General features: G+C 53.9%; 5 protein-coding genes across 5 annotated transcripts; 3 read left to right on the forward strand and 2 right to left on the reverse strand.

Annotated features, from left to right (window-relative positions):
• Positions 1–645: 645 nt before the first annotated feature.
• On the forward strand, positions 646–3,995 carry MRS44_002564 (uncharacterized protein; the record flags this gene model as incomplete). Its single annotated transcript, XM_065622879.1, has 3 exons — positions 646–2,394; positions 2,443–3,644; positions 3,698–3,995. The coding sequence occupies 3 exons, from the start codon at positions 646–648 to the stop codon at positions 3,993–3,995; spliced, it is 3,249 nt and encodes a 1,082-aa protein (XP_065478951.1).
• A 313-nt stretch (positions 3,996–4,308) lies between these two features.
• MRS44_002565 (uncharacterized protein) lies at positions 4,309–6,385 on the reverse strand (the record flags this gene model as incomplete). The annotated part of the gene is made up of 6 exons (XM_046280747.1): positions 4,309–4,550; positions 4,605–4,746; positions 4,801–5,145; positions 5,193–5,295; positions 5,345–6,278; positions 6,331–6,385. The coding sequence occupies 6 exons, from the start codon at positions 6,383–6,385 to the stop codon at positions 4,309–4,311; spliced, it is 1,821 nt and encodes a 606-aa protein (XP_046136677.1).
• A 556-nt stretch (positions 6,386–6,941) lies between these two features.
• On the forward strand, positions 6,942–8,363 carry MRS44_002566 (uncharacterized protein; the record flags this gene model as incomplete). The annotated part of the gene is made up of 1 exon (XM_065622880.1): positions 6,942–8,363. One exon carries the CDS (start codon positions 6,942–6,944, stop codon positions 8,361–8,363), a length of 1,422 nt encoding a protein of 473 aa, XP_065478952.1.
• A 754-nt stretch (positions 8,364–9,117) lies between these two features.
• On the forward strand, positions 9,118–10,776 carry MRS44_002567 (uncharacterized protein; the record flags this gene model as incomplete). Its single annotated transcript, XM_046283860.1, has 2 exons — positions 9,118–9,637; positions 9,689–10,776. 2 exons carry the CDS (start codon positions 9,118–9,120, stop codon positions 10,774–10,776), a joined length of 1,608 nt encoding a protein of 535 aa, XP_046136679.1.
• Positions 10,777–11,830: 1,054 nt separating this feature from the next.
• MRS44_002568 (uncharacterized protein) lies at positions 11,831–12,852 on the reverse strand (the record flags this gene model as incomplete). Its single annotated transcript, XM_046268099.2, has 4 exons — positions 11,831–12,200; positions 12,253–12,580; positions 12,629–12,697; positions 12,783–12,852. 4 exons carry the CDS (start codon positions 12,850–12,852, stop codon positions 11,831–11,833), a joined length of 837 nt encoding a protein of 278 aa, XP_046136680.1.
• Positions 12,853–14,665: the final 1,813 nt, after the last annotated feature.

Below are 14,665 nucleotides of genomic sequence, written 5' to 3' on the forward strand. Positions count from 1 at the left end.
ACCGGATCAAATACTTGTCAATTATCCGTCCGTACCTGGCTGCGGCCTCATTCCTTTCAAATAACCATAACAACGGAATACCACCTCTAAATTTATCCTTTTGCTAGGTTTAGCGTTTCTGCTGCTGCAAAAACGTTTTGCTGATCCATCTGCGACCCCCCTAAACGTCCCAGGCACGGGAAGCCCCTGCTAGAGGATGCTAATGTTAGCGCAGGAATAGGGGGCTGCTTCGGGCAGTTCAACCAACCAGCGCCTGCAAAAAGACGTCCCTCTTTTGCCAAGAATCAACTGCCTTCCCTCGTTGGCTCTAGATCCAATCTGACTTAACCGTCTTGCAGCAGACGCGACCACTCTCCCTCTCTGTGTCCCTTGCGCCGTTCCTTCATCTTCGCTTTAGCCTCTTTCTGCCATCATTCTTTCGAGGTCTCCGGCTAGCCTCTGTCTTGTTGCATCTTTGCTTGCTTATAGTACAGGGGGGAAGCGTATTGAGGACCTATAGCTACGGCATGCTGCTCCCAGTGTAATACACGAACTTCCGACCAACGAACCCCTTCTCTGCTCTCGAGACAATCCATCTCGACTCTCATCTCCCACGTCGACACAAGCCTCGAAAAGCCTCGCCTCGGCGAGCCGCGATCCGCCGCAATGCTTCCGCTACGTCGACGTGGTCGCTTCTACACCATAATCTCTATCTTTCTGGTTTTCATCCTCTATCGATTCCTCCAGAACTCATGGGCACGATCGGCCGAATACAATGCGATTCAACAACCTCCAGTGCCGCCTCCAGTCGCTCAGCCACCGCCGGTTGAAGGTTCTAAAGAAGCTTTTGAGCCTGCTGTTGTACCGCCGGTGGTAGAGCTGCCAAACTCTGAGGGCAAGGGCTCGGATTCTATCCCGAAGCCCGTCGTGCCCCAGGGAGACAGCAACCTGCCTGAAAAGGTTGAGACTAGCGAGGACAAGACTCTTCCCGAGAGCATTGAGGCTATCAACGAAAAGGACGAGGCTGCTGGCAAGACTCTTCCCGAAGCTGAAAAGACCGTCCCCGATGCCGAGAAGCCTGCCCAGGAAAACGCCCAAGGTCAAGCCAATGCCGGCACCGAAGGAGTCAAGAAGCCTGAGGAACAGACCTCTCCTGAGATACCTCCCTTACAGGTCAAGGACCCGCCCGTTACAGCCGATAACCCAGATCAGCCTCGCGTCAACGTCGATGGTTCCAAGATTCACTGGACCAAGCCTAAGGAGAACTTCCCTCTCCCCGCCGAGTCCATCATCCCCATCCCGACTGGCACAGCCCCCGACATGAACAGGATCCAGTTTGACTTCCAGCTTGAGGATGAAGGAACCAGGAAAGTCCGCCTTGAGCGAAGGCAGCGTGTCAAGGCGGAGCTGGTGCGTGCTTGGGCCGGTTATCGCAAGTATGCCTTTATGCATGATGAGCTCTTGCCTCTATCCATGGGGTTCCGCGAGACCTTTGGTGGCTGGGGTGCAACTCTCGTTGACTCGCTCGATACCCTCTGGATCGCCGATATGAAAGAAGAGTTTGACGAGGCCGCCAATGCCGTTGCCAAGATTGACTTCACTTTCACCGATCGGAACGATATTCCCGTTTTCGAGACCACAATTCGTTACCTCGGAGGACTTATCGGCGCCTACGATGTTAGTGGCGGTCCGAATGGCAACTACAAGATCTTGCTTGACAAGGCCGTTGAGCTTGCCGAGATTCTCATGGGCGCCTTTGACACGCCCAACCGCATGCCTCTTCTCTATTACCGGTGGCGTGCTCCTTACTCGTCTCAGCCTCACCGCGCTAGCGTCGTCAGTATTGCAGAGCTTGCATCACTCTCGATGGAGTTCACACGTCTCGCCCAGCTCACAGGCGAGGCCAAATACTATGATGCCGTTGCCCGCATTACCAACGCCCTCGTCAAGATGCAGGAGGACGGCACCGAGATTCCGGGTCTTTTCCCTGAGAAAATCAATGCTTCAGGATGCAACAAGACGGCGGCTACTCTCAAGCAGACACTAAGTAAGGAGGCGCAGGGACAGGTTGAAGGTGCCGACCTGACCAAGCAACCTCAAGGCTTCATCCCCGGGGATGACAAGCAGCAGGCTGATGCAGTAACCCCCGCACAACTGCCCCAGGCGGATAGCCGCTGGGAAGATAAGCTGCGTCGCCGTGATGCGCCTCCCGCGCTCCCTGTGCTTGGTGAGCCATACAAGGCCGAGGAGCAGGAAGAGTCCAAACCTGTTACTAACCAGCCCCCGCCTCTCGCTGCCGACGGGACTTCATTGAACTGGGAGTGCGAGCCTCAAGGTCTTGTTCCTGGTTCCTATGCATATGGTCAATTTCACATGGGAGGCGCACAGGACTCGGCTTACGAGTATTTCGCCAAGGTAAGCGGCATATTTAAGCTGTAACAAACACAAGCTGACTGGAGATAGCAATACCTTCTCCTGAACGGCCTCGAGCCCAAGTACCGCAAGCTGTACGAGGATACCATTGATGCGATTAATGAGTGGCTGCTCTACCGCCCTATGGTCAAGGAGGATGGCTGGGACGTCTTCTTCACCGGAAAGATGACCACTTCCAAGAAGGGCGACAGCGAATGGTCCAAGTCATATGAAATGACGCATCTTACATGCTTCATCGGTGGCATGTACGGACTGGGTGGCAAGATTTTTGGACGTGACGGCGACATCGACAAGGCCAAGAAGCTGACTGATGGCTGCGTGTGGGCTTACCAGTCCACTCCTACTGGCCTCATGCCCGAGTACGCTCACCTGGTTGCATGCCCCGCGCTGGAGAAGTGTCCATTCAATGAATCGACATGGTATGAGGACCTTGACCCGTCCTTGGAATGGCGCCAGAACCAACTCACCAAGTGGGAGAAGGGTGAGGAGCAGCAAAAGCTCGTTGAGAAGGCTGCCCCTGAAGTTGCTAAAGAAGTTGCCCCCGAGCCCCTGATCCCAGGCAAGGCTGCACCTGAGGCTGCTAAAGCAGCTGACTCTGAGCCTGTGGTCCCTAAGGCCAAGGCAGCTGAGGAGTCGGTTGACCTGAGTATTGGAGCTGAGCCCTTGATTCCCCAGCCTAAGGAAGTCAAGAAGGCCTCTGACCCTCTGGTTCCCCAGCCTAAAGAGAATGCGGCAGCTGAGAAGCCGGAAGAGCAGCCGCACAGACCGGATGACCTGAGCACTGGCTCTGAGCCCGTTGTCAAGGCCGAAGGTGCTCCAGCTGCTGGAGAGGGACTCTCGAAGCCCGTCAAGAGAGCTGGTATCCCCATGCCTGAACTGGACCGATCAATGGAAGAGGACGACTCGGAGTTCGGATCAGAGCTTCCCGACTCTCTTAAGGCGAAGTTGGGTCTGAACAAGGACGAGACGGAAAAGACTGAGAAGACGGAATCAAGCGAGACCGGATCCGAAAAGAAGCCTGAAGCTGCGCAAGAAGGAGCGAGCACCACTGGCGGACAACCCCCTAGCGTGCCGGACAGCTTTGCGAACAGGCATGCCGAGCAAGTCGCAGCCCCTAACAACCAGCCACCCGAGAAGCCCCTGTCTCACGAGGAGTTCGTCAAGGCCAAGCTCGAGAGGGAGAAGCTTCCCCCAGGATACACCGACATTATCAACAAGTCGTATATCCTCCGGTAAGTTATAGTCCGCTTTCAGCTTGTTTGACATGTGACTAACATTGATGCAGACCTGAGGCAATTGAGTCTGTTTGGTATATGTACCGTATTACAGGCGACACTACGTGGATGGACAAGGGTTGGAAGATGTTCCAGGCCACGGTCACGGCGACTCGGACCGAGTTTGCCAACAGTGCTATTGACGACGTGCTGAACAATTCAGAGCCCGGCTTGAAGGACGAGATGGAGAGCTTCTGGATTGCCGAGACTCTCAAGTATTACCTCCTCCTCTTCTCCGAGCCCAGTCTCATCAGCCTTGACGAGTGGGTGCTCAACACCGAGGCCCATCCTTTCAAGAGGCCATCCTAAGCGCTCGATGCGTGTCTTTGGAAACATGTTAGGAGGAATGAATGCCATGTTTTGGAGGTGTTGCCGTTATGATTGCGAGGGAGGGGAGTGCTGATAGGTTGTACTAATTACTGGGAAAGGTACCATATGACCAAGCACCACGGCGTTTAGGAAAATGGATGGGATGTTATAGTATGGTTAGAAAGGCAACCGAACTGGGTATAGTAATGCCATTTATTCCAAGGCAGCCGGGGAGTGTCGTGTCAGCAACCTGTCTATCATTGATGGGAATGACCTCTCTTGTGTGCCTGTTACAACTTCAACTGCTCGACATTTACTCCCCTGCAGCGTTCCACTGGACAGCGATGGGCTGATGATTGCCCGAGAACTTTGTGCCGCCAAACCACAGCTCGAACCTGAGATCTGCTGGGGCCACGATGACACGGACGTCGAAGCGGCAGATGTAGAACCTGACACCACGACGGAAGCAGGTTCCTCGCTTCTCCTTGAGAACGAGCTGGTGCTGTTGGATACCGGCGAGGTTACTCTTTACCGAGCAGAGCTTCATTGCCCCGGCTGCACATGTCAGTTACGGACAGACTTTGGCCTCTTGGCTATGAGTCGACGTACCTTGCCTGAGGCTTCGGGGTAGCCAGTCTGATTCGTTGTTGGAGACGACAATTTCGGCGTCCCAAGCTCTTGTCGTGTCTCCCTCCTTCAATCTGATCTCGAAGCTGTGGACTATGGGAGCATCAGGGCTGACTTTGTCCCCCTGATATTTGTCAACATGTCAAGTCTTGGGAGCCGTCGAGCAAACTGCGCATACCTTCTTGATCAACCACTGAATCTGGTTTATTGCCCACTTCTTGCCTCTTTCAAAAGGATCTACCCGGACGTCCTCGTCAAAGTGCTTGGCTGGCGAGTACACCTCTTGGACTATGACGCCGTAACTTGCGCGGGCAATCCAATTTGAGAGGACCGACTTGTTGCCTGGCTCCATCATCTGCCTCTTGTTCTCAAGGATGCCACGGGCGACGACGAGTTGTGGTTCTTGTGAGGGAATGACAATGATGTTGCGGGCGTTCGGGTGTTGGAGGCTTGTTAGATGCTGCTGGAGCATCTCGCGCACGTACGCTGAGCTCCCTAGGCCTCCCGAGAGGATGATATACTCCTATTATGGTGTCAGCTATGACTGAGAGCCAGGTAGATGGGTCCTACCACTTGTTCCCTGTGCCCCTTTTCTGTAAGCCAGTTAAGCCGCTCTATTATCCGCCTGGTGATGGCTTCTATCTGGACGTCAAACAGGGCCTGGATTTCTTGCCTGGTTCGTATTAGCCACCAATTTGTCCCTCATCGGAAGGATAACCGACAAGGAAAATAGCATCCGTCCATTCTCGATTTGGAGACCAGCATGGTTGACGTCGTATCCCACGCCCTCCATGAGGATCCTGTATACTTGCTGCATGTACACTCGCTCGCCAAACTTGTGCTTGACACTCTTGAAACCCGGGCTTCGGGCCATCCGCGCCGCAAAGTCGATGGGTAGTTTGAAGTCTGGGTTTGCAGCCAGGCGCTGGGCTACGAGTCTGGCAAAGGCACGGTCGATGAGGGATGAGCCTACACCTACGCCGCTGACAGCGGCAACTGGGGACATTTGCGGGAAGTTGGCGTCTGTCGAAGTGACGCGCATGAGGGCTAGGTCTGTTGTTCCACCACCTGCGTCTACGGTTAGGAAGATATTGTTTGTTTTGAGGTCGATGGCGCCGGTCTTGAGAGTCGCAACGGCTGCGGCTTCGGATTCTGTGAGATCTACAAGAGCCGAGTGTCGCGGACCTTCGGTACCGAAGCCAGCGTCGTGGATGGCGCCCTTGAAGACATTGGTGATGGCCATGCTCGTCCAAGTGGTCGGTACACTGAACAGAAATGTCACAGCCATTGACTTCCAACCGCCAACGTGTTTGATGCCCATTCGCATCTCAATGCTGTCCTTGAGATGAGCGTATACCTTTCGGAGGTAGTCGCTGACGAATTGACGAGCTTCGTCGACGCTACGAGGCGCGTTGGACAGGCCCTGCTGCTGAGCGCCGGCGAGCATGTCCGGATCGAGGAAGATCTTGAAGAAGTCGCGGCGCGTCTTGGACGGCGAAGTATCGTCATCGTCGGCACACATGAAGCCCCAAGATGATATGCTCCCGTCGGCGTTGTATATTAGCGTCGTCGGCACCTTGCGGTCGCCTCGGTCGTCGCTACCAGGCCAGTCGCTGACGATCTGGATGGGAGCTCCTCGCCTCATCCAGGCGACACCTAGGACGGTGAGCTTGAGTTGACCTCATGTGGGAGAGAATTGGGGAGTTACCTGTAAAGGTGGTTCCCAGATCGACCGAGATGGCCAAGTCTGGTTGCTCCTCCATCTTTGCTCGACTCTATCTGGTCTGTTCGTCCTGACAGATTCGAACAGACGGAGGGAGAAGCAGAAGCTCACAGCCGAATTTCCCTACGAGAAGCCTAACGAGGCTGGCGGACCTTACCACACACACACACTCACACCCCCTCCTACAGGATGGCTTGGTAGTGACCAGTTGTATTATCATGGTGAGACAACCCTTGCTCAGCCTGGTGTCGAGACTCGCATTGCATTTGTTCGCCGGTGTGGTGGCTTACAAGGGGGCTTTTTAGCTCTAGGAGGAGACGGGGCAGACTCTGGATTTTGCTGCGAGGGCTGCTTGTTGCTGTTTGTTAAGATTGGCATAGGCCCAGGTTATCTTCAGTTTCTGTCGATTCCTCTCTGCTTCCTTGCTTCTATCATCATCCAAGCACCCCACTTTGGTGGACAGAAACCTTCTATTCACTCACAGCCCATTCATTTTAACTCGACTCTCGTTTCTCTGTCCTCTGCTCCTGGACACGCCTACATTCCTTCTTACTCTGGTTTCTGGCCTCGCTTTGCGAGTCAGTCGCACCTCGACAATGGCTATTCCGGACGGGACCAGCGCTGGTCAAGAGACGACCGTCGATGGCAAGGCCTGGGTTTGGCAGTCCGTAGGTCCGGGCCATCCAGTATCAGCAATGAACACCGTGGATGCCAAAATAACCGTGACAACTATCGCAGAAGGGGGAGCAAACCTCTGGACGTTCGTCTCTTACGTCTCGGCACCAGCATCATCGGCTGTTTCAAGCACGAAACCAGTGAGAACTACTGATGATGGACCCACCATCACAACACAGCCCAGGACAGAGGCATCGTCTACGGGGCAGGATCTAACCGCAGCGGCGTCTGAGACGGGCATTGAACCATCTTCCACGAACGGTTCAGCATCAACGGAAACAGCTGGAGTTGAACCGATCGTGAAGTACAAAGGCCTCACAGACGGGGCAGTTGCGGGCGTCGCTATCGCCTGCGTCGTCGCCGGCCTCGCTCTCGGTGCTGTTGCGATGTTCCTCCTCTTCCGACGACGCCGGAGACAGTCTCAGGCAAACTTCCACCAGGTCAGCAATGGAGGCATTGAGCCAAAGAAGGACGTGATGGTGACCGTTACGCCCTCCAAGAACGACGTCGACCTCAACCAGTTCCTCCTGGACACGATTCCCGACAAGCAGATTGAAGGCGAACTGCACGCTCTGTCAGAGCTTCTCTACCAGCACGTTGAGAGCCACTACCACCGCTCTCCAGTTCATCTCGACGCACAAACACTGGCCCAGAGCCTCGTTCACATCGGTTACTCCCCAGCCGCCTCAGGTCTCGATGCAATGACTGTCGTTGCGTTGTGTCTGGAGCCTAGCAGCCGCCCGGTTGGTTTACGCCATGTTCTGTCACATGTCATCTTCAGCAGCCTCGACTTCAGCTCGGGAAGTAACATGGCGATGCTACCACCAGTCGTAAGAGAATTCCTCAGCACGATCCCCTCAGCTGAAAGCAACGGCACAGCTCCAGGTAAGAAGAAGCCCCCCTCTGGTGTGATCTGTAGTAAGTGGCTGACGCATTGCCTTCCTTCAGCGACATCCCTCGCGCTGTCCAAATGGCGCAGCCTGTCAACCTTGCTCCTTCATCCTACCCCCGCAGACCGGACGCCTCTCCCCGTGCCGGTGGCGGAGGCTTCACAGCAGGCTGGCGGTCTGGCCAATGAGCTCAACAGCTTTCTGCGTTTCTTTGCGCCCCAGGACGCCGCGGGGAGCCAGGAGCAGACAAGTCATCTGCAGGCTGTGATTTTAGAATGCACCAAGCTCGGCTACATTTTGTTGTCTCAGCCCAGTGACTGGAGGTTTGTCTTTAGTGACAAGCAGAGCCGCAGGGTTGTGGTGTGTCCTGGGCTGGAGAAGCTGAGTCACAGTGATGGAACCAGGTACAGGTCTCCAAGGGAGGTTGTGGCAGTTGTTACCATGCCGGTATGAGGGGGATAACCCTTGACTTGTTTCCCAGATTGTTATTATAGGGCTTTGATTGTATCTAACTAACTAATACTGTCTTTCCTAATGCGGGTATTGTGATTTGGTGATAGCTTCAACGCCAACCAATGAGCTGAACAGCCACAACTGCGCACTGTAGAAAAAGCCTAGTCATGTAACACAAACGCCCAATGGGTTATCCCGTGTTGTCTCGACTGATGTTGTCTGGGCCTTTTCAGCCCTGGGCGCCATCCCATGTATGCATACCTACCTGACCGCCGCCACCAACGTCTATCTCCCCATGTCACTCTACCTAGGTGAGTTAAACGTAGGGTGATTCGACTGCAGGAAATACTACCTTAGCCTCGAGGGCTTATCCTCGAGTTGACTACCGAATCACCAATGTCGGGTGACTCTCCTGATCCCCAAGCCTGATTCTGATTTCTACTGTACATATATTTATGCAACTCAGCCACCGCCTTGTTTCTTTTCCTGTATTGGATGGTAAATGTGCAAGTCTCGCTTTTTTCACGTACAAGCCCATTCCCCTCCTCCCGCTGTCGTCTTTACAGTTCTCACTTGGTGGAAATGGGAGAGCGTAGACTAGATGCTTGCGTCCGTCAAGCATAAGCACTCAAATCAGATATACTCGAATCTTTGAAAGTGACAATACTCTTCATCTACATACCTGTCTCAAATCAAGCCAGAAAATTAGAATACGAAACTCTCAAGGGGTTACCCCCCTGGCTTAAACCCAACAATGCCGAACCCTTTCCACGCAACATACAACTTCGTCGCCTGGACCCTGGATCAAGGCCAGGTCCCCAGCGACGTCCGCAGAAGCCTCGAGCTCGTGCGGACCTGCAACAAAGACCTCCAGCATCTCATCGAGCTGCGAAACGAGTGCCTCCCCCGTCTGGAACGTCGCCCCCTCGTCCTCGCGCGCGTCCACTCCATCATTGAGGCTGCCCAGGCGGGGCTTGAGGAGGCATGCACCATCGTCGAGAGGTGTAGACCAGAAGCTCACAGCGGGAGAACACCGCTGGCGAGTCGTGTTGCGTGGTTGCTTGTCGACTCGGGCGAGTTTAGGAACTTGGAGCCTATTGTTAGTCGGCATCATGATGCTGTGCTTGCAGAGCTCAACTTTTTGAGGAATATTGCCATGCTTTCACCGGTTCCTGAAGCTTCAATGGAAGAGGGAAGATGTGTTGTGCAGAAGGAGGCTCCCGTGTTTGACAATATTGCACTCCTGGGGGACATACTGGGAGATATATCAATTGGTGAGTTTGAAGAGGGAAACACCACGAATGGCTTAATCTAACTCGTGGCAGAAGCAAAGCCTCTACCTCCGATTCCCCAAAGTATAACCCCAGTACCAGTCTCGTCGCCTCCCATGACTCTCAACCAGCACCAAGGGTATCAGACCGAGCCACCGAGTTCGCTCATGCCTTCAACACGCAGGATTGGCCTCGCCCCCGACTCTTCAGCGCCAGAGATTCTCCCCATGGGTATGAACCACTCGGCTCCGTCAAGACCGCAGCAAACCTCGGGAACGGGATACATCTCTGAGGACATGACCGGGTTGGCGAACCTCCTCAGAGACACATTGGTCTCTCCCGATATATCATCTCCTCGATATCCTTACACGACAGCCCCGCCCAATCGACCAGTTACAGCATCTTCCAATCCCATGGACAGGACAACACGTCCAGGGGCGATAACACCAGTCCAGACTGGGTCAAATCACCGCCCTTCGTTTTACAATACCAACGATGGCATATCAGACATGGGCCCTGATCGCAGCCAACGGGCGAGCATCGGCTACACACCCTCAGTTTCCTCCTTCGCCTCTCAAAGCTCACCACCGCCCTTGAACAACAGGGCATCAGCGTCTACGCTCCCCGTCTACACCTACGGCGCCACTCAACACCAAAACACATCCTCAACAACCCTCCCAGCTCGTTTCGCATGGGCCGACTCCTCCTCAGCAACCGTATCCTCGTTACCTCAGACATTCACAAGATCCACCATGTCCATGGACGGCACCGGCTGGGGACAGCAGCCGATAGCTGAGCTGGACAGTTCGCCGTATCAGATGGTACCTGTCGTCAGGCCCGCGAGCGACGCAGGCTACCCAGGGAACGACGGCAAGAACCCAGTTGTCCAATTTGTGAAGCAGCTGAATACGATACCCATCGAACTATCGGCGACTACAGACTCATTCCCCAAGACATCTCTGCGAAGACAATCTGCACCATCCGAGAATAGGCATGGTCGAACGGCTAGTCAGTCAGGGGGACTGCCCTCGGAACAGTATATAGAACAACCCATGGCACAACCCAGAGGATTCGACCAGGAGCCAACGAGTGTTAGTCAACCTATTAGGACAAGCAATTCCTTTTCTATAGAACGGCCATGATGGTGGTAAATGAAAGGGGGAGGCGTTCATGACTGGAGGACAGACAGTCAATCTTTTGTGTGTTAACTCATGCTGGTATTTAGCAAGAGTTGTCCAATCCGGAGGATGCACCACGGATGAAATGCTATATGGATCATCTTGAGAGCTGCTGGTGCAAGTATCAAGGGGTTGTGGGTGGGTACATGATTTATGTCACGACGAAATAATGACAATGTGATAGTCCTTGGACAAGTTATATTGATGGACGTTTTGGCAATTTGGAACTGGCTATTTATCTAAGAACTTGACCCTTCAACTTCACGCTTCATCCCATTAATCCTCCTGAATACCTTCAACACGACATCACATCAAGCCATCTCTAGATTCTTCACACTGAAACTCAATGCATGTTTAAAGAACAAATCAAATCATCAAATCAGACCCAATTCTCAATTTCGCACGCGCGTAAAACACTGTCTTGATAATACATGCTTATGAACGTTTCCCATCCTCCTGTCCTGGCGCGTCGAGATACATGTCTCTTGTTGATTCGTGTCGCATCCTTGCCTTGTCGTGGTCCCCGATAGTTAAAAATTTCTCATGGCGCGTTCATCTCCGTCGTCTCTTGTCTCCAAGATCCATCCTTCTTCTCTGTATGGTGCGGTCTATATGCGAACAAAAATCCATGTCTCGTTCGCTTCGTCTGCTCGGAGGACAGGTGCAAAATGACAAGTCTCGGCCATAGGGCCCTTGTTTTCAAGGACCATCCTTCGATTAATCCGAGAACGAGTCCCTGCCAACCGACAAAAGCGTCATGGTGCGGTGCCGTGTATATACCGCCCAAGCCGAGGATGAAAGACCAAATATTACCACCGATCGCTTATCATTTTCGAAAACAAATCATTTCCTGAAACGCCGATGCCGATGCCGTTCGCCCGTTTACCCGTCTTTGATCTTACCGTGGGTAGTCGTGCCAGATGATGTACTGTCGACCTATGTACATTCGTTCGTTCGTTCCTCTTTCGGTCACTCAATCCTCAATCGTTCGCGTTGATTCCACACTATGCGATGTATCCTATACCATCGAACTCAGGACGCTGATACTGAGGATCATGATGAGTAGACCGATTGTTACTACGATGAGGAGTGCGAATGAGAACCAGCCCAGTACCATGGCACTGGTTCCAACGCCACTCTTCACCGCGCCGTTACCAAAGTCTTGTGCGATGACTGATGCGGCAACGGATGCTGTGTGCTGCCATAGCACGGAAACGAGGACGAAGATGGCGGCGATGAAGATCAAAGCGAGCGCGATCTGCGAGACAGGGCGAGACGGGAAGGGCTTGACTTCGCGGTCAGAACCCTCGGAGTCGACCTCCTCGTGCCAGCCGGGGAAAGTGGCGAGGAGCAGGAGGCAGACAAAGGCGAAGATGATGGCAATAATACTGAGAACCAGTCAGTTTACGACTTCTAAAGAATACCAGATTCAAAACTCACATCAGGTAGGGAAAGACAATCATGTCCTTGAACTGAGCAGCCAGCCAGATAAGGTTGAGAGGGTCTTGGTCGACATCGACCTCCTTCGCAAGAGCAGTCGCATTGTTGCTGCACAGCCATGAACCGCCATCAGGGTTGATGCAGATACCAAAGTAGCCAACTCGCGCTTGGAGTCGGGCGTCACCGGCGATGTTCTCGATAGCTGTGTGCACGTTGTAGTCGACTTGAGCTGTGTCGGGCTTTGCGGTATAGGACTTGTAGTAGATGGATAGTAGGAAGATGTCAGGGATGAGCGGAGACGATGATGAACAGCCGGCGAGTAGTAGTGCTATTCACGGTTAGCTTTGTCTTTGATTCTGACGCTGGTGAGACTCACATAGTAGGATAATAGCGATGGCGATGAGAATCATCAACACATGGTGGTAGCCGAGAAATGGCAGTGCACCTAGCGAGGTTCTGTTAGCCATGTGCTTGCGAGACACCGACATTCCAGCCGAGCTGGTGTCTGTCTGGGAATGGAAATCACTCACTATACCAGCCAACTCGCACCTTGGGCGGCGCCGAGGACGAGCTGGTGCTCGTCTCGCTGCTGGAGCCCATTTTTTGTGATGATGTACCGTTCCTCCCTCAAGATGGTGTGTCTTGCAAGTCAAAACGGAGATAACTCTTCGTCCCCGATCAGGGAACGGTGTCTAAGTCGCGCAAGAGGCCGCGTTTCAGCGCGACAATCTGAGGTCCCTGTGGTTTCCTTGCTCTTTCTGCCAGGACAGTCTGCCGCTGGTCCTCTATTCCGTCAACTTCCTCCACTGGGTCAGTACCGGCGAAGTTCGGGCTGTCTCGGGAGAGCAGGCGAGATGCTGTCGATGGTGGAATGCGGGAGCGACGGGTCGATGTCTTTCGAAGTCGACGCTGGAATGCGCGAGAGGGCTGAGACGACGATGGAAGAAACAACGAGCGAAAGTCGGGCCCTAGAAGTGAGACGTTCGTTGGGGGAAATAGGTTTTTGTTAAAAGAGAGTTGCCTTTCGGTGAGCAACGCAAATAAGAGCCTTGAGATCAGTTCACACTTTCTGCAAACGAGGGTCAATACTTGGAAGTTTCTTAATCCTCTCCAAAGTCGATGCGATCCCTTTGGGAGAAAAGGGAGAAAGAAAGGAGAGTCAGTCAGTTAGTTCCAGTCCTAGTCAGTATGGTATGGTACCGAGGAATTGGGCGAATATGCGATGGCTGGGAGAGAGGAATTGGGTGAGGTTGGGTATGCAGTAGGTTTTGACCAACCTCTTGACTTTTTGGGGAAGTCGACGAGTCAGATGGGAGCTCTTTCCCGCCACGTATTTACGGGCCCTCGTTGGCAGGGTGACGTGACGTCGCGACGAGGTGGGGCCACTTCAAGGTCCGTGCGGCCATCTACGGGCACCGGGCAACCCGCACACCGGCGCCGTAGAGGCCGGGGTCATGCTGCTTCAGGCAAGGCTTCACGTTTTTAGTCCCCGAGACCCTGGAGCTTCCGGAGCCAGAAGCTGGACCTGCAGAAGCCTGCTGAGCTGCCCCCCTCCCAAGCTCGGTCTTCAATCAATGGCGTTCGTCCCTCCCTGGGGCGCTTCGTCCCTGGATGGAGGCTTGATCCCTGGACCCCTTACCATCTCTGATCTTACGTAGTCGCTTCGGCTCGTCTACCGCCTTGTTTGCTTCTTGGCCCCCTGGAGGTCCTGGCCGCGCCCAGAAACTGCCCAGCTTCCTTCCTATGTAGGCCAAGGATTACGGCCAGCAGCAGCGGGTCTTGATCTCTATGCGGTTGTCATGACGATTTGGCGCCGTTTCGGGCCTGGCTGGCGAGCTCTGCCTCACCCGTGTAATTAATTACTGCGGCTGCTGCTGCTGCAGATTCGAGCTCTCTGGATACGGGGAGAGAGGGGGAGGGCCTCATGCACCCGGTGTCGACGTGCGTGCTGAGCATTGATTCGCTGTCTGTTTCCTCTTGGGCCTCCCTGCGCCTGTATATCTACCTCGGCACTCCGTATCCCTTGCCAATGTGCCTGATTCATTTGCCCCGTTTGCTCCAAGTAAGCGAGGCTTGAAAAATCTCCGCCGTAGCAGTCTAGTAGCTTTGGCTGCTGCTTGGCTGCTGCCTCCCGAAGCCGCGAAGCCGTTGACGAGATGACGAGTCCTTCATGGCGGCTCCTTTTCCAGACCGCCTCCTGATATTGGAGATCTATGCGCGACGAGCTTGTGCTACAGAAAATAGACAAGATCGGTGGGATGTGCAACTCTTTTTCTCCGGCTCAACCGGTTCGAGATCGAGTCCTGAGTGAGTTGAGATGCAAGTCATCATGACAGCTCTCATGGCACAAACGCCCCAGCCACCGAGTAAAAAGTCTATTAGCCACGCCCTGATCTCGCAATCTACTTGCTTC

Source organism: Fusarium solani, assembly GCF_023522795.1.
Source record: "Fusarium solani strain SB1 chromosome Unknown bctg00000001, whole genome shotgun sequence".
Lineage (NCBI taxonomy): Eukaryota > Fungi > Ascomycota > Sordariomycetes > Hypocreales > Nectriaceae > Fusarium > Fusarium solani.